Source organism: Hemiscyllium ocellatum, chromosome 18, assembly GCF_020745735.1.
Source record: "Hemiscyllium ocellatum isolate sHemOce1 chromosome 18, sHemOce1.pat.X.cur, whole genome shotgun sequence".
Classification (NCBI taxonomy): Eukaryota; Metazoa; Chordata; class Chondrichthyes; order Orectolobiformes; family Hemiscylliidae; genus Hemiscyllium; species Hemiscyllium ocellatum.
Genome location: NC_083418.1, coordinates 10814670 through 10841243, shown reverse-complemented (window position 1 = coordinate 10841243; position 26574 = coordinate 10814670). Strand labels below are relative to the sequence as shown.

Genomic DNA, 26574 nt, shown 5'->3' with positions numbered 1-26574 from the left:
TTGTGTTTCATTGTGTAATTCTGTGAATAAATTTTTGTCTGTTTTAAAATCTAGTAGTCAACCTAGCTAACTTTTAATCCAGGTAATTTTCATTGTATACTTAACGAAACAAATTGCAAAGTGATAGTCTGAGCTGCCTGCTTAAGAATATTTTGATTGGTCTGGCTTAGTCCATAACACCATGACCATTTCCTCAGTGACTACATAGATTGAGGCCAATCCCAGAGTTAAATTGACCACAGCCTTGAAGAATGCCATGAACCAAATTTCCAGATTCTACACAATTCCCAGCCCCTGACCAAACATGGGCCCATGCTTATGTACAGGGCAGCTCAACTGACTGCAGCCTGGACCGACACCATAATATCATCCTGACTGACCGAAACTGCTTTATTTGACCATCAGGATGGACAATGATGCAGACTGTAACTGTATGAAATCCATAACTCATGTTGCACCGAAAACGTGACTGACAGCAGTCCAGCCCCTAGACTCTAAAAGGCCCAGCCCCTGAATTGAGTGGCTGGAGTCCAGTCCCTCTGCTTTCACACATCACTTCAAACATTCGCATTGCCTCATAATGGAAGGTGTTGACATATCCTGCCCCTCTGGCATTGACGCTGCACGGCAAAATGACCCATAATTCCTCCACTCTTGAGGACTGGTATTTTTCAATGTTTCCTCAAGCCAGAAGGTTTCTGAACCTGTTTGTGTGAGAAATCAAGAGAAAGTGAGGACTGCAGATGGCGGAGATCAGAGTCGAAAAGTGTGGCACTGGAAAAGCACAGGCAAGTCAGGCAAGAGAATCGACGTTTTGGGCATAAGCCCTTTATCAGGAATGTGTGAAACCAGTAAGCTAGAAGCTGACTATCTGTCCATCTGTGTGAAAATAATATAACAAAGGAAAAAGATGCCAGGCAGTCCAAATCTGTCAGTACTACCTCTAAGTATCAATGGTGTCCGAGTGTGCCCAATCTCAAGTAGTCTGATGTTCTGAGGTGGATACATTGACAATGCCCCGTTATGTTGATGAAGGGATTCAACTGCCATGAAGGCACTTGCTGCAGTTGACATGGTTGTCAGTAAAGAAAAAGAAAATGGTTGGCATAGCCATGACTCGATGCTGAGGTATGAACTTAACAGGTATCCAGGGCGAAAGTGAGGACTGCAGATGCTGGAAACCAGAGTTTAGATCAGAGTGGTGCTGGAAAAGCACAGCAGGTCAGCCAGCATCCGAGAAGCAGAAAAATCGACATTTCGGGCAAAAGCCCTTCATCAGGCTTCCTGAAATGTCGATTTTCCTGCTCCTCAGATGCTGCCTGACCTGCTGTGCTTTTCCAGCACCTCTGATCTAAACTTTAACAGGCATCCACTCTATTTTGAGACATTGAGAATTATGACCAGGGAAAACATTACTCGGGAAGGGGAGGTTTGCAGAGTAAGCGTAATTAATGAGGTACAAACTCAAGCTACTAAACTTTATTGTCATCAGATAGTAAGAATTGGATCTTGCTATCTAAGTAGAAGTGAATTGCAAGAGTATTTCTCGACACAGACTCTCACTCATTGGAGCCATTACATTCATCATTATTCTCCCCACCACTGGGAAGGTAAAATCATACCCAAGGTTAGGCCACTTGAAATCAGAGCTAGGCCACTCAGAAGAAAGATTATAGAACATTTTTCATGTTAAGGACAATGGAAATGTGGAAATCTCTCAATAAATGACAGGTCAATTGAGCTTTGTAAATCTGGTAAACAGATTTTTTGGTTTTCTCCATATCACATTTTTAATTTGAGGAGAAATCCTGTAAACGGTCTCCTTCATCTCCAAAGGTGATCCAGCTAAATGTACAACACTTGAATCACTTTAGATATGAATTCAACTGCATTTTTATGGAAGGAGGTTTAACAGGTCAGCTCCAGTGAGCAATGGTATGGGTGGTTTGTGGTTCCTAGATGGTCTGATGTACTAGTGTGCTGTGAAGGTCACAGTTTGAGGACAGTCATTAAACACTTGCACTACAGATAAAGAAATACAAATATCACTCTCACTCTTAGTGCTGCCTTATAGCCACTGTCAAAAGGAACCAGTACAAAAGAATTTCAATTAACTTCATGCCACAACACGCTTTGTTCAAAATGTTCTTACATGGGAATTATGGAGAGCTCTCATTTTCCCCAATTGTTTACTCACCTTCCACAGCCCATATGTAGACTTTGGAGTAGGACTGCTTGGAAAATTGTTAGTGTAATAACAACAAACAACTGGGATTATATTAATGTTGAGGTTCTCATGAAACTTCATCCTCCGTCTTTGAATCACTTGAATACTACACTAATTACTGATTGAAATCCTAAATCAACTTATGATAGTCATTTCAGGAGGCGAAGACAGTTAGTCTCTGAACAAGGTTTCTGTATCAGAGGAATCTGTAAATCAGAGGAATTTGGCAGATGTTCTGGATGTGAATCAACCCAGTCTCAGTAGCTGCATGGAACTCGGTCGATATACAACACTGGACATCTACATGTCATAAAAACGATGGTTGGACAACAATGATTCGTCTGCTGTGATGGTGACCCAACTCTCAAAAACTTCTCATGAAGAACATCAAAGTCCTCCACAAGAAGGATTTAAACCCCTTCTTCATCCAGACATGGAATATGCCAACAGCTTCTTTGGCAAGGAAACTTAGCCAATCTACTTTCACCAACAGTGAATAAGCGTCCATCCAGAGCAGTGACTGCACTACACGTTTTTTTCAGATTAGATTACTTACAGTGTGGAAACAGGCCCTATGGCCCAACAAGTCCACATTGACCTTCCGAAGAGCAACCCACCCAGACCAATTCCCCTACATTTACCTCTTCATCTAACACTACGGGCAACTTCACATGGCCAATTCACCTAACCTGCACATCTTTAGACTGTGGAAGGAAACCGGGGCACCCAGAGGAAACACACGCAGACACAGGAGAATGTGCAAACTCTACACAGACAGTTGACCGAGGCGGGATTTGAAACCGGGTCTCTAGCACTGTGCCACCATGCCACTCGGTTTTATTTTTAAACCCTTGATTTGATTCCAGTCTGTATCGCATTCCTGGGTATCTGGTATGCTGTATATAAACCACCCTGAACTTCTTGATAAACCCAACTTCCCTCATATTCTGAGACAAGCTCAAATCAATACACAGAATCACAGTGATCTGCTCCTCAACCAGCCCAACATTCAACCTTGCCATTAAAGCTGAAGCCCAGATTCCCATAAGAATTCAATTTGTATCAATTATACAGAATATCAACGTTCTCACCTGTTGATCCAAGGAAATACCTCTCTAACACAGATCCGTAACCTGTGGGGGTGTCCTGTAGGTTGCTGATGATGAAAGGTTGGGAGTCAATGTCAGCATTGTTAATGGGCCAGTATTGAGAATGCATGCTTCCTCCTCCATACCATGACACATTGTCCATGGAAAAACAATCCTGTGAACAGAGAACCCAATGACCAACTCCATTGAAATTACAGAACAGAAACAGGCCATTTTGTCAAATTTGCAGTTTATGCTTCACACTCATCACCTCCTATTTCTCATAGTCGAGACTATGGTGCGGGAAAAGCACAGCAGGCCAGGCAGCATCTGAGGAGCAGGAGAATCAACGTTTTGGGTAGAAGCCCTTCATCAGGACTGAGGCTTGTGGGCAAGAGGGCTGAGAGATAAATGGGAGGGGGGGGGGGGAGGTGGGAAGGTAGCTGAGAATGCGATAAGTAGAAGGTGAGGGGGAACATGTTAGGTTGGGGGGGGAGGGGGAGGGGAGGTGGAGGTGGAGGTGGAGCGGATTGATGGGGAAGATGATGGACAGGTCAGGAGGATGGTGCCGAGTTGGAGGCTTGGGACTGGAATAATGTGGTGGGAGGGGAAATGAAGGAACTGTTCAAATCCACATTTATCCCATGTGGTTGCAGGGTCTCAAGGCGGAATATGAGGCGTTCCTCCTCCAGGCGTTGGGTGGTAACAGTTTGGCAATGGAGGTGGCCCTGGACCTGCATGTCCTTGGCAGAGTGGCAGGGGAAATTCAAGTGTTCAGCCACGGGACGGTGGGTTGGTTGGGTGCGTGTGTCCTAGAGATGTTCTCTGAAACAATCTGCAAGTAGGCGTCCTGTCTCCCCGATGTACAGGAGACCACATTGGATGCAACAGATACAGTAGATGACATTGGTTAGGTGCAGGTAAATTTCTGTTGGATGTGGAAGGGTCCTTTGGGATCTTGGACAGAGGTGAGGGATTTGGTGTGGGCACAGATTTTACACTTCCTGCCGTGGTAGGGGAAGGTGCTGTGAATGGGGTGTAGGCTGGTGTGGGCATGGACGTGACGAGGGAGCCACAGAGGGAATGGTCACTCTGGAACGCTGATAAGGGTAGGGAGAGAAATATCTCTCTGGTGGTGGGGTCCTATTTCTCATAACAATGGATCAAAACCTCAAAGTACTTATGAACACATTGAACTTTTAAGTCAATGTGCTTTTTTCTAAAAAAAAGGACAGCTACAGTCAAAAGATGACAGTGATTATGCAACAGTGTTCTGTTCAGATATGTTTGTTTTACCCTTTCAAGAAAGCATAAATAAAATGTTAGGGCTCGAAACGAACTGTAACCATTGGTCTGTGTGTTCATGGCCTGATGTATAGTGTGCTGTGAAGTTCACCATTTGAGGACAGTTATTAAATCCTTGCATTACAGGTAAAAAAAAATCAGATGTCTCTCACTCTTAATGCTACCAGACAGCAACTGTCAAAGGGAACCAAGATAAAAGAATTTCCGTTAACTTGCAAAGTCAAGAATATTCAACCGTCAATGTAGCAACCACAACTGTCCAATGTCTCAGAGACTGATTGAGTTTGTAAGTTTTTTCTTCGGATTCACTTTTCATTGCTAGTCTGGATGTTGTTTTTTTTTGCAATTAGCAATTAATAAACTTCCTCTTTTATTAACTCAAGGAAGTCTGATTAAATTGGCTCCCTTCTTAAAACAAATGAATTGAGTTCAAGAGCAAGTCTCCACTGGGAAGGGATCCTTCACAAATCAATCTTGTCAGGACCAACGAAAGATGAGTGAATAAAGGAGGGGAGCCAATATCCCTCCTCATCTGGAACTGAAAAATTTGGGGAATGTCATCCACGGACTCATCATCACTTATTTTGTTTTCATCTTATATTATTAGTATAATCTTTTAATCCTTTCTCCCTCACATGAGTGGATTGCTTTTGTTAAACATATCAGTATGGGTCCCCTAAAAGTCCATGTGGCATTAGATTCAACATTCCCACTGAATCGGTTAGTGACTATTTTATTGTTCTAAGCCAGTTTTGCAATTCATCACAAGGGGAAACATTCAAACCTTCTGCAACTAACAGGCTTTAAGAAACCAGACAATATGCAATGTTCTCTAAGAAATTCAATGCATTGAAAATTAAGCTTCATTATTCCCAAAGTCATCAAAAGGATTAAAAGTGTTATCAAATAATGCAAAATTCTACACTTTACCTTTTAGACACAGGTTGACAACGCACAGAGCAGGTTTCTGTACTTCAGAAATACTAATGCTTTGAAATAAATAACCTTAAGCTACAGGTAAACAATTATGAACCATCGAGAGGGAGAGAGGGGGAGAGGGAGGGAGGGACGAATGTGCACGCACACACACTCACAAAAAGAGGTCATTAGTCCCAAATCACTAAAATAAGATGATAATTTTTGATTCTTAGAACCTACTGCTCCTTGATCTTCCTTTTTCAGATACCATCACTTGCTTGCAGGAGACATGGAGCAACAAGGTGACTCTTAAAATCTTTGACCTATTGGTTAAAATCCACAGCTAACAACAACCAACTAAGGAGAGAAAACAGACTGGCTTTCTTTGGCTTGTGGCGTCTTTATTTTTTAAATGCAGAGAAAAGGGCAGCACCTTCCTTTCTGAAGGTCCAATGGCTTCTTACCAAACATACACAAGCCGTTCAGCTAGCGGCAAGCCAATCACATAATTGTCAGCAAGCAGAGGGCCTGGACATTAACAACTGGTCACCATTCCACAGGCCAATCAACTACTTGTTGCTGGTTGAATCTCTGTTCACACATTCCACTGTCTCCAGCTTGTCTGTAGTAACATTCCCCACTACTTCAACAAAGATCAATGTAAAATGCACTTGCCAAGTAACTTGCTTTTAAAAAGTGCAGCAATTTTTCTACAATCTTTTGCTTTTTAAACAGTCATAAAGTCATAGAACTGTACAGCACGGAAAGACTCTTTGGTCCAACTCGTCCATGCCAACCAGATAGCCTAACCAATTAGCCAACATTTGGACCATATCCCTCTAAACCCTTCCTATTCATATACCCATCCAGATGCCTTTTAAATGTTGTAATTGTACTAGCCTCCACCACTTCCTCTGGCAGCTCATGCCATACAGACACCTCAATCTGCATGAAAAAGATGCCCCTAGGACCCTTTTAAATCTTCCTTTCCCATTTCAGTCCACAGTCATAGAAAAACCGAGAAACAAATCAAAACATAGAAATATTTAAAAAGTACCATTTTTACACTCATGCAGTAGCAGAACCGCAAGTATTCATTAATGTCCTCACCAATTGTCACCATTGTCTAAAATGAAAGCCAAGTCATACAAAAGCATCAAGTTCCCAGACACCATATATAAATTGGCACAAAACATTAGGTACAAGTTAGCAATCAATATTTGTTCAAAGGTACTGAAGCACACTTTTACACACAAAAAGCTATCACCTTACCTTCAACAGACGGGTGAGGTTACAACTGAAGCAATGCAATCTCATACTTTAATCAATCAATTACCACCTACTTTATTGAAGCTCAGTTTTCAATCCCAGAGCAGAATTTAGCAATTTACGTTGCAAACGCTATAATCCCATTCACAATATTTTTCCTGTTACTAGCTCCTGAACTGACAGCCTGTAGCTAGATTCTGGATCAATGGTGCTGGAAGAGCACAGCAGTTCAGGCAGCATCCGAGGAGCAGTAAAGTCGACGTTTCAGGCAAAAACCCATCATCAGGAATAAAGGCAGAGAGCCTGAAGCGTGGAGAGATAAGGTAGAGGAGGGTGGGAGTGGGGAGGGGATGAAGGTGATAGGTTGGGGGCAGGGGGAGGGTGGAGTGGATAGGTGGAAAAGAAGATAGGCAGGTAGGACAAGTCATGGGGACAGTGCTGAGCTGGAAGTTTGGAACTAGGGTGAGGTAGGGGAAGGGGAAATGAGGAAACTGGTGAAGTCCACATTGATGCCCTGAGGTTGAAGTGTTCCGAGGTGGAAGATGAGGCGTTCTTCCTCCAGGCGTCTGGTGGTGAGGGAGCCGTGGTGAAGGAGGCCCAGGACCTCCATGTCCTTGGCAGAGTGGGAAAGGGAGTTGAAATGTTGGGCCACGGGCGGTGTGGTTGATTGGTGCGGGTGTCCCGGAGATGTTCCCTAAAGCGCTCTGCTAGGAGGCGTCCAGTCTCCCCAATGTAGAGGAGACCGCATCGGGAGCAACGGATACAATAAATGATATCAGTGGATGTGCAGGCAAAACTTTGATGGATGTGGAAGGCTCCTTTAGGGCCTTGGATGGAGGTGAGGGAGGTGCTGTGGGCGCAGGTCTTACAGTTCCTAAGTTGGCAGGGGAAAGTGCCAGGATGGGAGGGTGGGTCGTAGGGGGGCGTGGACCTGACCAGGTAGTCACGGAGGGAACGGTCTTTGCGGAAGGCGGAAAGGGGTAGGGAGGAAAATATATCCCTGGTGGTGGGGTCTTTTTGGAGGTGGCGGAAATGTCGACGGATGATTTGGTTTATGCGAAGGTTTGTAAGGTGGAAGGTGAGCACCAGGGGTGTTCTGTCCTTGTTACGGTCGGAGGGGTGGGGTCTGAGGGCGGAGGTGCGGGATGTGGACGAGATGCGTTGGAGGGCATCTTTGACCACGTGGGAAGGGAAATTGCGGTCTCTAAAGAAGGAGGCCATCTGGTGTGTTCTATGGTGGAACTGGTCCTCCTGGGAGCAGATATGGCGGAGGCGGAGGAATTGGGAATATGGTATGGCATTTTTGCAAGAGATAGGGCGGGAAGAGGTATAATCCAGGTAGCTGTGGGAGTCGGTGGGTTTGTAAAAAATGTCGGTGTCAAGTCAGTCATCATTAATGGAGATGGAGAGGTTTGCCTGTCATTTTCTGGTTGGTAAGCTGAACTAATGGAGTGCCCCAGCAGTCAGTGCTAGGTCCTCAACTATTTACAATCTATTTCAGTGACTTGGGTAAAGGAATTGAATGTATGATAGTTTCCAATTTATCCTTGTGACATCAGAAAATCAGCTAAGTTGCAAAAGGACAAAAGAAGTTAGCAAAGGTTGGTTAAGTGACTGGGCAAGATGGAATATAATGTGGGAAAATGTGTACTTGTCCACGTTGGCAAGAAGAATAGCAAAACTGCACACTCTCTGAGTGAAGAGAGATAATATAATTCTATATTACAGAAGGGACTGGATGGCCTGGTACATGAAACACAAGAAATTAGATTACAGGTACAGCAAGTGATTAGGAAGGCAAAAGGAATGTTGGGCCTTAGTGAAAAGGAGAGCGAGTACAAATGTTGCGTTGCTGCACAGGCTTGGTGAGACCACATCTGAAATACATTATCATGTTTTGGTATCGTTACCAAAGAAAAGATATACCCTGTAATTGCAACTCAAGGCAGTAGAGTGATTCAATCTCTTCCAGTGGGTTATCTTATGAAGAAAGGCTGGACATGTTGGGCCTGAATCCTCTTGTGTCTACAAGAATGCGAGGTGATCTTAGTGAAACAAAGGAACTTTGACAGGATGGATTTTGAGAGAATGTTACTTCTTTGGGGAAATCTAAAACATATTAAAAATAAGAGGTTCACTAATTTAAAAATGAGGTAGGAATTACTTTTATGTCAAATGCTGTTAGTCTGTAGAATTCTCTTCACCATAGAGGAGGTTGCATTGTTGAACTCTATATAGAGTTAGACAATCCCTAATTGACAAGGGTATCAAGGATTATTTGGGGGGCAATGACAGAAAGGTACAATTAAGATACATCCAGAACAGCCAAGATGTTATTGAAAGTACGGCAGGCTGAAGGGGTGAATTGGCCTAAGCCTTACTTTGTATTCCTGTGTTCTTATATGAATGAGAAAAGAAAAATAAATCCATATGCCACCTCTTCCTGCTATCCAGAGTGAGAGACAGTGAGCATGGGGGGAAGGATTATGTCACTGAAGCACCTGGTTTTGTTCTATATCCTGTCAAATTCCATCCTGCCATTGTGGAGGCCAAGCAATCACACAAAAGTCCCACCTTTTTACCATCACAATCACAGAACAGTGGGAGTATCCCTGTCTCTGAGTCACAAGTCTGATGGGCCAAGTCCTGAGCTAGACCTTAAGCACAATACACCCGGTTGCCAGTCTAGTATTACATTAAATGAGATCATAAAACTTTTACCCTTTCAGGTGAATGCAAATGATTTATTGCCATTTTTTGAAAGAGAAAAGCAGGGAATCTATATCTGGCCAATGTTCATGAATGACAGAAAAAGCAAGGATATCTGCCCATGATCGTACTGTATTCATGGGAGCTCAACTGTCTGTCTAGCTTCCAATATTACAAGTGGTTAAAACTGCAAAAGTATCTGATTGCCAACAAAGCACTTTATGCCATGCCACGGCATTGCATAAATGCTCATTTTTTTTACTGTCAATTACCACTTCAGTTTAGTGGATTCCCGGCCTGTGGATTAGCAGATCAAAAACCATTCCGCATGACTTCCCTCTGCTTAGCTTTCCTGACTTTCCCTACAATAACATCACTTCACACAATCATACTTCATTGCATAGCAAGCCAAAGGAAGCTAGCACACCCAAATTGGGGCGGCACTGTGGCTCAGTGGTTAGCAATGCTGCCTTACAGAGCCAGGAATCCAAGTTCAATTCTCGCCTCGGGCAACTGTCTGTGCGGAGTTTGCACATTCTCTCTATGTCTGCGTGGGTTTCCTCCCACAATCCAAAGATGTGCAGGTTAGGTGAATTGGCCAAGCTAAACTGCCCATAGTGTTAGGTGCAGGGGTAAATGTAAGGGAATGGGTCTGGGTGGGTTGCTCTTCAGAGGGTCGGTGTGGACCTGTTTCCACGCTGTAGGGAACTTAATCCAAAAAAATTTTCATCTGGCTCATTGACTAATCATTTAAGTTTCCTGTTACATATACTCAAAAGGTATTAGTCACCAAGGAGATGATCCTTGCTACGCTCTCACAGAGTTCACAGTGAGTGACAGCCATAACAGTCTTTCCACACTCCTGAGTTGTCATAATGGTGATGTCGGTGTCATCAAACTAGGAGGTGGGGCTGATTAGTTATGCATGATACAAAGCTCAGACACTGAGCCTTGATCCTTTCTGTCTGAGCCTCATATTAATATTCTCTGTTTGCTGGAACTCTCAAAGCCAGATACAATCTGCTAAATTCTTGTAGGGATTAAGTTGGTCTTTGAATGGCTCATTAATCCAATTCTACTGCTGGTTCACTCACATCAGATGCCAGCTCTGGCCTATGAATTCTTACACATATATAGACAGGGCTTTTCAGATTTACAAAATCATTCTCTGATAAATAATAGCCAATTTAAACATTCAAAGATGTAATTTTGAAATCCTGTTAACAATGATAACATCTGAAATAGCCCAGAACATATCAGCGCTGTCACTTATGCTTTTTGAGCAACAAGGCAGCTGATTTCCACACTAAGACCTGAACAGTTAGGAAATAAATGACCAAGTACTACAATTGGTGGAGGCAGGAAGATTAGTTAGGCAATTCCAGAACACAGAGCAGATAATTCATTCACACACAGGCCCTGTCACAAAATCATTCAGATCTCATTCTCATGCAGTCTGCATCTCATGACCTTTTTTTACTACAGTGGACATTAAATACTCAATAAAGGTGTTTGAGGTCTATGGAATAATCAAACTGCAGTAGTATCTAAATCATCATCCCTTTAATTTACAATAAAAGCTTGCATTTTTCAGTTGAAAAATAATCATTATTTTGAACGTTAATTGCTGTTGACAAGGGGATCAGGAAAAATGATTAACACTTGACTGCTGTTGTATCATTGAATCCTAAAATCATTACAGCAGAAGTGGAGACCCAATCGATTCATTGGGCTGACTGTCCCAAGGAGCGATTCATACACTGACACTGCCCAACCCTCTCCCAATATCCCTGCATCTTACTTCTCTTTCAATATTTTGGAAACACAAACATTTACAGCACAGAGTCTGCACTTATCGAGAAACAAATTAGCCAGCCTAATCCCATGAACTAGCATTTGGTCCCATATCATTGGATGATATGGGACTTCAGGTGCATATCCAGACACAATTGAATTGATCTGAGGGTTTCTGCCTCATCTACCCTTTCAGGCAGTCAGTTTAAGAACCCAACCATCCTTTGGTGGAAATCATATTTCCTCAACTTCCCTTTAGCCCTACCATCAATCACTCTAAATTCATGCCCGCCTACCCCAAATATGTGCTGCCTATTCATTCCATCCAAGACCCTCACTATTTTGTGTACACCTCAATTAAAGTTGGTCAGCCTCCTCTGTTCAAAAGAAACCACCTCAGCCTAGCCAATCTTTCCTCAGAGCTACATTATTCCAGCTCTGTACACTATCCGCTGTGATTGTTGAGGTGCTTAGAACGGCAAACGTTACGGGAATGAATGAAAGACACGACAGGTGAGTGGGCTAGAAGGAGCCTTAGCTACAAGTGAAAAAGCATGGGTTGCCCAACAGTGATTAAGGGGCCATTTGAGGTATATGGGTGACATGGCATGGATGGGACATGGGGAGTGTGTGGATGATGATGCAATGGGAAGGTGAGAGCTGGAGGATCTAATATTCACCAATTAAATCAAATCTCGATGAACTCGGTCAGGCCTTGTAGCTAACCCACCTGGCTCCATCCTTCACCCACCACCAGAAACAAAGTTCAATTTATTTGTTGCACTTTTTCCAGAGGCAGGTGCAGCAAGCCAAGAAATCCCCTAATGTTGGTTTACTGTCTTGAGAGTGAGAAATGTGGGCACCGTGTGTAACTGTTGGCAGATACAACACAGCTGTGCATTTAATATAGTCATGATACATTGTGCACATGACACTTTGTGCACGCAGCACAGTAGGCACACTAGACATCTCACACACATGACATAACACATATGGTAGGTAGCCCATGCACATGACATGGCAGGTAAACTAGACCATCAAAATCTGAAATGTGAGAAAGAAAACTTTCAGCCAGAGGGTGATAGGAATATGGAACTCACTGTCTGTAAGTGTGGTGGAGACAGAAACCTTTATAATATTCAAGAAGTATTTAAGCATGCATTTAAGGTGCCATGGGGGCATATAAGAAATGGGCTAAATGCTGGAAAATAGGATTAGAATAGTGGTTGTTTTTAACCAGCTTGGACACGATGGATATTTTTCTGTGCGGAGAATCTCTTTGACTTTGTGACATTATAACCCATCTACCAACTGGATACTACATACAATACAAAGCCTTTACAAGGGAAAGGTATTGGCAAAAGTGAGGACTGCAGATGCTGGAGATCTAGATTAGAGTGGTGCTGGAAAGGCACAGCAGGTCAGGCAGCATCTGAGAAGCAGGAAAATCGACGTTTCAGACAAAACCCTTCACTAGGAATGAGGCAGGGAGCCGTTGGGGTGAAGAGATAAATGGGAGGAGGGTGGGGCTGGGGAGAAGGTAGCCAAGAGTACAATAGGTGGATGGAGGTTTGGATGATAGGTCAGAGAGGAGGGTGGAGTGGATAGGTGGGAAGGAAGATTGGCAGGTAGGACAGGTCATGAGGATGGTGCTGAGCTAGCAGGTTGGAACTGGAGAAGGTTGGGAGGGTGGGGGGAGGGGAGGGGAGGGGAAATGAGGAAACTGGTGAAGTCCACATTGATGTCCTGTGGTTGAGGTGTTTCGAGGCGTAAGATGAGGCGTTCTTCCTCCAGGCATTGGGTGGTGAGGGAGTGGCGATGGAGGAGGCCCAGGACCTGCAAGTCCTCGGCAGAGTGGGATGGGGAGTTGAAATGTCCAGCCAAGGGGCGGTGGGGTTGATTGGTGCAGGTATCCTGGAGATGTTCTTAAAGCGCTCTGTGAGAAGGCGCCCAGTCTCCCCAATGTACAGAAGACCGCATTGGGAGCAATGGATACAATAAATGGTATTGTTGGATGTGCAGGTAAACTTTGATGGATGTGGAAGGCTCCTTTGGGGCCTTGGATGGAGGTGAGGGAGGAGGTGTGGGCGCAGGTTTTGCAATTCTTGAGGTGGCAAGGGAAGGTGCCAGGATGGGACGGTGGGTTGTTGGGGGCGTGGACCTGACCAGGTAGTCACGGAGGGAACGGTCTTTGCGGAAAGCGGAAAGGGGCGGGAAGGGAAATATATCCAAAGTTTGTGAGAAGATTTGTAGCTCGGATGCTCGTTGCTGTGGTTCTGTTCACCGAGCTGGGAATTTGCGTTGCAGACGTTTCGTCCCCTGTCTAGGTGACATCCTCAGTGCTTGGGAGCCTCCTGTGAAGCGCTTCTGTGATGTTTCCTCCGGCATTTATAGTGGTTTGTCTCTGCCGCTTCCAGTTGTCAGTTCTAGCTGTCTGTTGCAGTGGTCGGTATATTGGGTCCAGGTCGATGTGCTTATTGATTGAATGTATGGATGAGTGCCATGCCTCTAGGAATTCCCTGGCTGTTCTCTGTTTGGCTTGTCCTATAATAGTAGTGTTGTCCCAGTCGAACTCATGTTGCTTGTCATCTGCGTGTGTGGCTACTAAGGATAGCTGGTCGTGTCATTTCATGGCTAGTTGGCTCCCAAGCACTGAGGATGTCACCGAGACAGGGGATGAAACGTCTGCAACACAAATTCCCAGCTCGGCGAACAGAACCACAACAGGGAAATATATCCCTGGTAATGGGGTCCGTTTGGAGGTAGCAGAAATGTCAGCAGGTAATGTGATTTACGCGGAAGTTGGTAGGATGTAAGGTGAGGACCAGAGGGGTTCCATCCTTGTTATGGATCAAGGTGTGCGTTTGAGGGTGAAGGTGCAAGATAAGATGATTTGGAGGGGAAATTATGGTCTTTAAAGAAGGAGGCCATCTGGTGTGCTCTGTGGTAGAATTGGTCCTCCTGGGAGCAGATACGGCAGAGGCGGAGGAATTGGGAATATAGAATAGCATTTTTGCAGGAGGTAGGATGCGAAGAGGTGTAATCTAGGTAGCTGTGGGAGTTGTGGGTTTGTAAAAAATGTCAACGTTATGTCGGTCATCATTGATGGAGATGGAGAGGTCCAGGGAGGGGAGGAAGGTGTCAGAGATGGTCCAGGTGAATTTAAGGTCGGGTTGGAATATGTTGGTGAAGTTGATGAATTGCTCCTCCTCCTCGCAAGAGCACAAGGTGGCACCGATGCAGTCATCAATGTAACAGAGGAAGAGGTGGGAGTGGTGCCGGTGTAACTACGGAAGATGGACAAAGAGTTAGGCATAGCTGGGGCCCATGCAGGTGCCATGGCTACCCCGTTTGTCTGGAGGAAGTGGAAGGATTCGAAGGAGAAATTGTTACGGGTGAGGACCAGTTCAGCCAAACGAATGAGAGTCAGTGGAAGGGTACTGTTGGGGACGTCAGGAGAGGAAGAAACGGAGGACTTGGAAGCCCTGGTCATGGCAGATGGAGATGTAGAGGGATTGAATGTCCATGGTGAAGATGAGGCGTTGGGTGCCGGAGAAATGGAAGTCTTGGAGGTGGAGGGCATAGGTAGTGTCTCAAACGTATGTGGGAAGTTCCTGGACTGGGGGATAGGACAGTAGTGAGGTAGGTAGAGATGAGTTCAGTGGGGCAGGAGCAGGATGAGACAATGGGTTAGTCAGGATGGTCGGGCTGGTTGATCTTGGGAAGGAGGTAGAATCAGGCGGTGCGGGGTTCCCAGACTATGAGTTTAGAAACTATGGATGGGAGATCTCCTGAGGTGATGAGGTTGTGTATGGGAGATGATGGTTTGGTGATGGGGGGGGGTTGGGGTCATGGTCAAGGGGGCGGTAGGAGAAGGTGTCTTCGAGTTGGCGCCTGGCTTCAGCGGTGTAGAGGTCAGTGCACCAAACTACCACTGTACCCCTTTTATCTGCTGGTTTGGTGGTGAGGTTGGGATTGGAGCAGAGGGAGTGGAGGGCTGCACGTTGTGTGGATGAGAACTGATAATTATTGGTACCTGATTGATCCAGAGACCCAGGTTATGTTCTGGGGACTGGGGTTCAAATCCCTCCACAGCAGAGAGGGGAATTTGAATTCAACAACAAAAATCTGGAATTAAGAGCCAGCATGGCATCATGAAAGGGAAATCATGTCTGAAAGAGAAACCCCAACCAGAGTGATAGAGGGAAACAGTAGATGAGCTTTATTTAGACTTCCAGACAATGTTTCACAAAGTACCTCACAAAAGCTTAAGACATAAGATAAGAGCCTATGACGTCAGAGGTAGCATATTGGCATGGATAGAGAATTGGCTAATGGGCAGGAAACACTAGGATGATCCCTGGTACAGAAGGATTGTCTAATGAGCAAAGCCTCAACAGTTTGGGATTCTACTCACTGGAGTTTAGAAGAATGGGAGGTGATCTCATTGAAACATAATAAAATTCTTAAGGAGCTTGCCAAGTTTAATACTAAGAGGATGTTTCCCCTCATGAGAGAGTCCAGTACTAAAGGGCAGAATCTCAGAATAAAGTAGTGCCAATTTAAGATTGAGATGAGGAGGAATTTCTTCTCTCAGAGGATTGAGCAAGTTTAGAACATCTTGCCTGTGGGGACAGAGTCCTTGTGTATAGTTAACACTGAAATGAATAGATTCTTGATCAGTAGAGGAATCAACTTTTATGGGGAAAACACAGGACATGAGGAATTTTGGATCAGCCATGATCCTACTGAATGGTGCAGCAGGCTTGAGGGGCAGAACAGTCTATTCCTGTTTTTTTTTCTTATGGTCTTATGGTCTAAAACACGAATGATGTCAGAAAATCCCATCTAGTGGACCAAGGTCCTTCCAGGAAGGAAATCTGCCATTCATAGCTGGTATAGCCAGGAAACAACAATGGCAGAAACAGCCCTGTCAACTCTGCAAAGTCATCCTTACTAACATCTGAAGCTAGTGCCAAAATTGGGAAAGCTGTCTCACACACTTGTCAGGATGTTGCTTGACATAGTTGTACTCATGGAATCATACTTTACAGACAACGTCCCAGACATCACCATCACCGCCTATGGATATATCCTGACTGATTGGCAGGAGAGGTGATATACACTATTACAAAGTCAGGGGCACATTACCTTGAGAGTCCTCAACATGACTCCAAACCCCATGAAGTCTCATGGCTTCAGGTTGAACATGGCTAAGGAAACTTCCTGCTGATTAGCACATACCTCACAGGGAAGTCATCTGGGATTTGCTACTAAATAATGAGCCAGGCCAGATGTCAGATCGCTCAGCAGGGGAGCATTTTGTCAACAGTGACCACAACTGTCTCACCTTTATCACAGCCACGGAGAGGGATAGGAATGGACAGTATGGGAAAGTATTCAATTTGTGGAGGGGAAATTATACTGCAAGTAGACAGGAGCTGAGGAGTATAAATTGGGAACAATTGTTCTACAGGAAGTGCACAACAGAATAGTGGAGGTTTTTTAAGGAGCACTTGTTGGGAGTGTTGGATAACTTTGTCCCACTGAGAGAGGCAAGGAATGCCAAGGTGAAGGAGCCTTGGATGACAAGAAAAGAGGAGCTTCTCATCAAGAGGAAGAAGGAAGCTTACTTAAGGCTGAGGAAGCAAGGTTCTGTCACAGCTTTAGAGGATTACAGAGCTAGGAAAGAACTCAAAAATGAACTAAGGAGTGGGAAGGATTAAGGAAAACCCAAAGGCATTCTACACTTAAGTGATGAATAAGAGAATGATCAGAGAGAGGATAGGGCCGTTCAGGGATAATGGAGGGAAATTGTGCCTGGAGTCTGAAGAGGTAGGGGAAGGCCAAAATTAACTTTTTGCTTTAGTATTCACTAGAGGGACCTTGTTGAGAGTGAGAACATTATAAACCAGACTAATAGGCTTGAACAGATTGATATTAAGCAAGTGGATGTGCTGGAAATTCTGGGAAGCATCAATATAGATAATTCCCCAGGGCTGGACCAGATAAATCCAGATCCAGATAAAGTGATTTATCTCTCCACTCTGGAGGCTTCCTGCCTTTATCCTGATAAAGGGCTTTTGCCCGAAACGTCGATTTTCCTGCTCCTCGGATACAGCCTGACCTGCTGTGCTTTTCCAGCATCACTCTGATCTAAACTCTGGTTTCCAGCATCTACAATCCTCACTTTTGCCCAGATAAATCCAAGGTTACTATGGGAAGCGAGGAATGAGATTGCTGTGCCTCTAGTGATGACCTTTGCTCCTCACGCTCCATGGAAGTAGTGCCAGATAATTGGAGGGAGGCGAATGCTGTTCCTCTGTTCAAGATAGGGAATAGTGAAATCCCTTAGATCTGCAGACCTGTCAGTCTTACGTCTATGGTAAACAAGGTACTGGAATGGATTCTGAGAGGTGGGATTCATGACTATTTGGAAAAGTATGGTTTGATTAAAGGTAGTCTGCATGGCTTTGTGTGGGGCAGGTCATGCCTCACAAGCCTTATTGAGTTCTTTGAGGATGTGACGAGACAAGTTGACAAATGCCAAGCAGTGGATGTGGTGTATATGGATTTCAGTAAGGCATTGATAAGGTTCCCCACAGTAGGCCCATTCAGAAAGTTAGGAGGGAAATTTAGCTGTCTGGATATAGTATCGGCTGGCCGAAAGTAGATAGTGAGTGGTAGTGATGAAAAGGATTCCGCCTGGAGGTCGGTGGCCAGTGATGTCCACAGGGATCTGTTGTTGGGCCTCTGCTCCTTGTAGTTTTTAAAAATGACTTGGATGAAGAAGCAGAAAGGTGAGTGAGAAAGTTTGCCAATGATTTACAATCCAGCTGAGTACATGAAAAGATCAGCCATGATTTTATTGAATGGTGGATCAGGCTTGAAGGGCCAGATGGTCTACTCTTGCTCCTAATTCTTTTGTTCCTTTGTTAAAGGGGAGTGGAGTTATAGATATCGTTGAGGGCTTTTGCAGGCTGCAACAAGACATTGATAAAATGGAGAGCTTGGTTGAGAAGCGGCAGACGGAGCTCAACCTGGATAAATGCGAAGTGATTCATTCTGGAAGGTCAAATTTGAATGCTAAATACATTGTTAAAGCCAGGATGCTTGACAGTGTGGAGGAACAGCAGAATCTTGGGGTCCACACACATAGATCTCTGAAAGTTGCCACCCAAGTTGATGGGGTTGTTACGGCGGTGAATGGTGTTTTGGCTTGCATTAACAGGGGGATTGAGTTTCAGAACTGTGAGGTATTGCTGCAGCTCTATAAAACCCTGGTTAGACCACACTTGGAATATTGTGTCCAGCTCTGGCTGCCTCATTGTAGGAAGGATGTAGCTGCTTTAGAGAGGGTGCAGAGAAGATTTACCAGGATGCTGCCTGGATTGGAGGTCTTCTCTTATGAAGAGAGGTTGTGAGTTAGAACTTTTCACACTGGAGAGAAGAAGGAAGAGAGGACACCTGATAGAGGTGTACAAGGTAACGAGAGGCATAGATAGTGTAGTTAGCCAGAGACTTTTCCCCAGGGTAGAAATGGCTGTCATGAGGGGTCAGAATTTTAAGGTGATTGGGGGAAGGTATAGGAGAGATGTCAGAGATAGGTTCTTTATGCAGAGAGTGATGGGTGCGTGGAGTGCATTGCCACTGGTGGGAGTAGAGTCAACGACATTAGGGACACTTAAGCAACTACTGGACAAGTACATGGATAGCAGTAAATTGAGGAGTATGTAGATTAGGGTGATCTTAGATTAAGATAAATGTTCAGCACAACATTGTGCGCTGAAGGCCTGTAATATGCTGTACTGTACTATGTTCTATACATTTCTCCCTTGGATGATGAATCAGAACTAACCACCACCCTTTAACAATCAATGGAGGTACCATTACTGAATCGGCCACTATCAACCACCTGGAGGTTACCATCAATCAGACACTTAACTGGACTCGCCATATAAATATAGTGGCTACAAGAGCAAGTCAGAGGCTAGGAATACTGTTGCAAGTAACTCACCTCCTGACTCCCCAAAGCCTGTTCACCATCCACAAGACAAGTCAGGAATATGATGGAACACTGCCCATTTTCCTGTATGGTTGCAGCTCCAATGTTACTCAAGAAACTCAACACCACCCAGGTCAAAGCAAACCACTTGGCTGACACCCATTCCCTCCCCCACTAATATTCAGTAGCAGCAATGTGTTCTATCTACAGGATGCACTATAGAAGGCTCTATAGACAGCACCTTCCAAACCAAGAGTCACCTCCATCTCGAAGGATGAGGGCAACAGATACAGAGGAACACCACCACCACCTGCAGGTTCCCCTCCAAGCCACTCACCATCATGATTTAGACATATATCGCCTTGAAAATATATGTTGCTGGGACGAAATTCAGGAATTCCTTCCCTGATGGCATTGTTGGTCTAACTACAGCACGTCAACTGCAGCAGTTCAAGGCAGCAGCTCATCACCACTTTCTCCAGGGAAACATAATAAACACTGGCCCAGTCAGCGACATCGATACCCCACGAGTGAATAAAAAGTATTAAAACTCCTCCGTGTTGAACAACTCTTGGAGGAAGCACTGAGGGTGGCTGGGGCACAAAATGTACTCTGGGTGAGGAATTTCAATATCCACTACCACCAATGACCATGCAGTAGCCACTATATTGAGGAAGTTGTTCGAGTCCTAAAGATATTGCTGCTGGACAGGGTATGTGGCAAGTAACGAGGGAAAAACATAGTTGAACTCTTCCTCACCAATCTGCTAGCTGCAGATACATTTGTTCATGACAGTATCAGTAAGAGTGACCACTGCACTTGTAGAGGTGAAGTCCCGTCTTCACATTATGAAAATTCTCCAATCTTATAAACTAAGATATCCCTCCATGTCTCATCAACAGCCTAGGCCAAGAGTTCTCAAATTCTCCCTCCAAATCCTCAGCACCTCACTACTTTCCTCCTTTAAGATACTTCTTAAAACTTAAATGATTGACTAGAAGCTTGGTTATCTTCCCTAACATTTCCTTACATGACTTAGTGCCAAATTCTCTCTGATCATTGGTCCTTGGAAACACCTTAGAGTTTTCTCCTATAATAAAGACACCTTATCAATTGCATCACCTTATACTACTTCACAGTGAAGTTCATCTGCCATGTATCCAGCTATTCCTGGATCCCATGTCCTCGCTGTAACCTGCAACACGTAGAATGCAACCATAATATTAACACAAAGCAGCCAATATATGGAAGACTCATGTAAAACAGCCTGCTTGCATCAGACACTGTGTAACATAGCACTAGTGTTATATATAACAGTGAAAGTACACAAGATAGCGTGTTTGTAGCCCATCATATGGTGCCTCCTGTAATACTGCATCCTCTCTATTCTCCTGTAGGAGTTTGTGCACTCCACTACAGCCTAACCCTCTTAAAATTTAATTGATTTGGTTAATGTTCAAATCAGTCAATGTCCATAAGCAGCAAGACTTGGATAATATCCAGGCTTGGGCTAACAAGTGGCAAGTACATTTACACCATACAAATGTCAGGCAATGACCAATTCCAATAAGAGACATTCAAACCACTGTCCCTTGACATTCAATGGCATTACAAATGCCAAATCACTCACATCATGGGGTTGTATCATTATTTGTGACATCTTGGGGTTACCATTGACCAGAACTGAACTTGATCTGCCATGTAAATACAGTGGCTACAGGAGCAGATCAGAGGCTAGGGACACTGCAGCAACTAAGATATCTCCTGATTCCCCAAAGCCTGTCAATCATATACAAGGCACAAAGAATATTCCCCACTTACCCGGATGAATGTAGCTCCAACAACCGTCAAGAAGCTTTACATCAAGGACAAAGCAGACTGCTTGATAAGCACAACTCCACAAGGTGCCAAAACCTCTCAGGATCTTGAATGTTTCAATCAAGTCACCTCTCACTTTCTAAACTCCAGTACAACAAACCAAGCCTATCAAACCTTTCCTCATAAGACAAGCTTTTCATTGCAGAGATTTGTTTGGTAAATCTTCTTCCATGCATTACATCCTTTCTTAAGTAAGGAGGCCAATACTGTGACAGTGCTCCAGATGCAATCTTACCAGTGTCTTGTATAATTGAAGCATAACCTTCCCACTTTTATATTCAATTCCCCACAAAATAAATTACAACATGCTACTGGATTTCCTTTGAAATTCATGGACTACAGTTCCCAAACCCCTCCCCCCGGCTCACATATCTGAAACCTCTGCACTCACCATTTAGATAATATGCTCTTTGTTTTTAATTCTCTGCCAAAATGGACTTCACATTTCCCTCGTTAGCCCCTGTTTGCCAGATCCCACCTCACTTATTGACACCCTTTTGTAGCTTTGCTACATCCTCTTCACAACTTATTTCTGCACCATACGTTCATTTGTCAACCATTGGGTTAGGATGAGAATGGTGCTGGAAAAGCACAGCAGGTCAGGCAGCATCCTGATTTTCCTGCTCCTCGGATGTTGCCTGGCCTGCTGTGCTTTTCCAGCACCACTCTAATCGCGACTCTGATTTCCAGCATCTGCAGTCTTCACTTTTGCCTAACCATAAGGTTAGGGTCATTGAAGCCACTGCTATCAAGTGTGAACTCAGTTGAGGTCTCAGCACCGATTCCTGGTGCCACACACAAGTTGGTGCTAACAATGGAACGAATCGTACCTGCCGTTTGTTGTCAATGACAGACACTGAACTGCTGACCAAGTCGCAGCTTGCCTGGGAGCAGTGGATTTACCTTGAGAGCCACTTGGCAGTGTCTGGGGGTCCACTCCACTCGGTAACATTCGGCCAGGCTTTGGTTGATGGGTTCCAGCAGTACCTGTAGCTCACTCACGCCATCCCAGCTGGAGCACAGGAGGCTCTGGTTGTACCAGCAGCGGTTGGTAAGGAGCGTGTGTCCGGAAAGGGGGAGGTGCCGAGGCTGGATGAGGGCGAAAGACTGCTCCCCGAGCACGGATCGAAGTGCCAGCACTGACCTCTTGCTGTGCCACACCAACCCGCTGAGCTGGCCCTTGAGCAGCCAGGCAGGCTCCGGCCGTTCGGCCACTTGCCAGTACAGTACCCCGATGGTCATGAGGAAGAGCAGAGCCACCCCCACACAGCCCAGAGCCCCTTTCCACGGCTCACTCATCTCCCGGCTGCCCGCCTCCAGACTGCACTCTGCAGCTGGGCTGCTCGACTCATCGCGCCGCCGTGCCATCCCGGAGAGAGCAGCCCTGTCCCGGGACTGTGCCCCCGGTGCCCGGTGAGAGAGAGCCCAGGACCGAGCCCCGGTGCCCGGTGAGAGAGAGCCCAGGACCGAGCCCCGGTGCCCGGTGAGAGAGCCCAGGACCGAGCCACTGACTCCGCTCTTGCAATGACTGCCGGACTCTAGCTCCGTCTCGCTGTCCCCACTCACTCACACAGCGCTCAGCACATGACCCGGACTGGAGCCGGACCAAAACCAGAGACAGATCCGAATTAGGGATAGACCGTGACTGGAAAAAGTTCGTACACAGATCTAGACTGGAACCAGACCGGAGACGGTCCGGGACTGGAACCAGATCAGTAACAGACCTGGTCTGCAACAAGATTGGAGATAAACCCGGATCAGATTCAGGTCAGATATACCGGGACTGGAAACAAGTCAAAGATTGACCTACAATGGGTATAAGAACAGAGATAGACCCACTTTGGACGCTGCCTGAACTGCTGTGCTCTTCCAGCACCACTGATCCAGACTGGAACTAGATGAGAGGAAGAGACAGAGTGGAACCAAATCAATAATACACCCAAACTGAAGCTGCAGCAGAGATAGTCGTGAACTGAATATAAACCAGGGACAAGATGTAGACTGGAACCAGATCAAGATAGATCTAGACTGGATCTACTTCTGAGTTACACCTGGACTGGAATCTGATCAGAAGTGGATCGAAATCAGGAACAGACCGGACTGGAACCAGATCAGAAATAGACGTACAGTGGACCTGGATCGGAGATAGACTCGGGAAAGAACAGATCAGAGATGGACCCGGACTGGAACCAGAGCAGAGATCTTCCTGGATAGGAACTGTTCAAAATCAGATAAATGACCGGCATGGAACAAGGTCAGAGATAGCCCTGGCCAGGACCCAGACAAGATCAGAGATGGACATCCAATGGAACTGGAGCCAGATCAAAACCAAAGACACATCCAGAGTGGAACAGGATCAAAATCGGAGACAAACTCAGTGCGGAACCAGTTCAAAACGAGAGATGGACTCAGACTGCATCAATGAATATGCACAGCGCTAAATGATTTGTCGCCCGACCGCCTCTATGCGTGATCAATAGTGGCCCGATAATCATACAATGGCAAGAGGAGTGAGGGATCGCCACCAACATCAGAACAAAAGAGAAGCTGGTACGTAGTCTTGGATATCTTCTCCAGCTCATTGTTATGTTTTGAGCCTTTACCTTTGACAATAACAAGTAATGACCCTCAGTTCCTCATGTCCCAATCAGTGTATTCACTTGCACAGATATCCTGTGATAAAGTTATCAAGTAGCCAGAGTCAAATAAATGTGGCGCTAGGAAAGCACAGCAGGTCAGGCAGCAGGAGAGTCGACGTTTCGGGCATAAGCCCTTCCGGATGATTCCCTGCACCTCGGATACTGTCTGACCTGCTGTGATTTTCCAGCACCGCATTTGTCGACTCTGATCTGCAGTCCTCACTTTCTTCCTTATCATGATTCGGAGATGCCGGTGTTGGATTGGGGTGTACAACGTTAAAAAAAAAATCACCACAACACCGGGTTATAGTCCAACAGGTTTAATTGGAAGCACACTAGCTTTCGGAGCGCCGCTCCTTCATCAGGTGGTTGTACTTCTCCTTACCAAGTCGCCAGCTAACCGTGGTTAATTTGTACCTGGACCTCCTTATACCCAGTAGGTGGCAGCACAACACTACCGTCAACTTTCTCTTGCCTGCCAAACAAATTTGCTGAACAGAGAAGGGAAGGTTCTTCTATCAGGGTGCTTTTCTAGGTTAATTTAATTAACTTGTTCAGATTTGTTATTATACACACCTGCAACAAGAACCCTGACCTCCCAAGTGAGAGTTAGTGACACTACCACTGCATGTCAAGAGCCTTTGCACAATGCTTTTGTCACACTAATTATCAGATTTTGGGCTGTCAGTTTGTAAGGTAATTTGGGTTACACTCTTGAGTTGTTCAGATATAAAGTGATTCTGCACATGTTCAGATAAACTATACACACAGTGGTTAGCACTGCAGCTTCACAGATCCAGAGAACTGTGTTCGACTCATGCCTTGGGTGACTCTCTGTGTGGAGTTTGTACATTCTCCCCATGTCTACATGGGCTTCCTCCCACAGTCCAAAGGTGTGCAAGTTTGGTGGATTGGCCATGTTAAATTGCTCCTAGTAACCAGGGGTGTGTAGGCTAGCTAGGTTAGCCATGGGGAATGCAGGGATGGCCTTTAGAGGGATTGATGTGGGCTGAAGGGCTTGTTTCTACACTGTAGGGATTCTATTGACAATGCGTATAAGGTATGAGCAGGTAAGGAAAGAGTTAAGTTGAGGGACAAAGGCTCAGCTCACATGACTTTGACCAGTAAACAATGAGGTGCTGGAGGCAAGGTTAGTGTTTAGCGAGGTGAAGAACATCTATTGTTAAAAATCACACAACACCAGGTTATAGTCCAACAGGTTTAATTGGGAGCACAGTAGCTTTCGGAGCGACGCTCCTTCATTAGGTGATAGAATTGAGCCCTCCACTAACACAGAATTTATAGCAAAAATTTACTGTGTAATGTACACTGGGATTTCAATCCCAATTTTACAAATTTGCACTGTAAATTTTTGCTATAAATTCTGTGTTAGGATTGAGCCCTCTGCTATCACCTGATGAAGGAGTGTCGCTCCGAAAGCTGGTGTGCTCCCAATTAAACCTGTTGAACTATAACCTGGTGTTGTGAGATTTTTAACTTTGTACACCCCAGTCCAACACTGGCATCTCCATATCATAACATCTATGTGTAATGCTAGGTGGCTTAATCTTTACTATTGATACTTGCTGATTGTAATGGTCACCCAATCAATATAGATGTTGCCTTATTTGGATGCTGATCCCTGTAAGGGATATATAATTCTTTAAAAATCTGCTGTTCAAGAGAAGACTACGAACTCATGTCTTCATGTACATGGGCGATTGCGGTCTCTCCAGGGCTTGGAATAAAGATGAAGAAGGTAGAGCCATTCTGTGTCTCTGAGTGTTTGCTTCGACTGGTACAGAAACAGGAGGACAATATAATGATGAAAGCACTGAAGAACAGGATGAATTTTTAATTTGCCTGACCTGTAGGGAGTTGTACTTCTTTGACACAGATTAGGAGGGAGGAGGAGCTGAATCCAGGGGTGGAGCTTCAGACAGGACATCATAACTCAAAAAGTGGTGTAGGATTGGCTGCTTTCAGACGAGCTTTAGAGACCAAGTGAGAGCAATACCCAGAAGGCATGGAATGTTCTTATTTTTATAGTTCGTAGTTTGTTAGGAACAGAGTGTTGAGTATTGGGTAAAAACAATGACTGCAGATGCTGGAAACCAGAGTTTAGATTAGAGTGGTGCTGGAAAAGCACAGCAGTTCAGGCAGCATCCGAGGAGCAGTAATATTGATGTTTCAGGAATACAGGCAGAGAGCCTGAAGGGTGGAGAGATAAGTGAGAGGAGGGTGGGGGTGGGGAGAAAGTAGCACCAGGGCAGAGGAAATGACCTGGGAGTGCAGTGGGAGAGGAACTCCCTGAGATTCTTGTAGAGAGAGGAGGAGAACTTCTTCAAGGCAGGCATCCTTGCAAGAGGATTCGCAGTAAGGTGCACAATGGCAGGAGAACTGGACCCCATGGAATGCTCCTGCAGTATATGGGAAATCAGACTTCCAGTGTCTATGGTGATCCTGTATGCAGGAAGTGTCTTCATCTGCAATTCCTGATTTGCCAAATGGAGCACTTAGAGCTGCAGATGGACTCACTATGGAAATTCACTGAAGCTGAGAATGTGGTGGATAGCACGTTTAGCAAGCTGGTCACACCACCAATAGTACACAGACTGAAAAATGTTGGGGTGACCCCCAGAAGTGTTGGCAGGCAGTGCAGGAGTCCCTTATGACCATTTCCCTCTCAAACAGTTATACCTTGTTGCATACTGTTTGAGGAAGGTGAGCCCCTCGGGCGCG

General features: G+C 45.1%; 1 protein-coding gene across 1 annotated transcript in view; it reads right to left on the bottom strand.

Annotated features, from left to right (window-relative positions):
- The window catches only part of si:ch211-236l14.4 (SITS-binding protein), a 91587-nt gene extending 68933 nt beyond the window's left edge, over positions 1–22654 (bottom strand). The window contains exons 1-2 of the mRNA XM_060838373.1: positions 22097–22654; positions 3319–3490 (exon numbers count right to left, since the gene is read on the bottom strand). Coding sequence (XP_060694356.1) covers positions 3319–3490; positions 22097–22561 — 637 coding nt within the window. The 5' untranslated portion in view covers positions 22562–22654. The remainder of the gene's footprint in view (positions 1–3318; positions 3491–22096) is intronic.
- Between the last annotated feature and the right edge of the window lie 3920 nt (positions 22655–26574).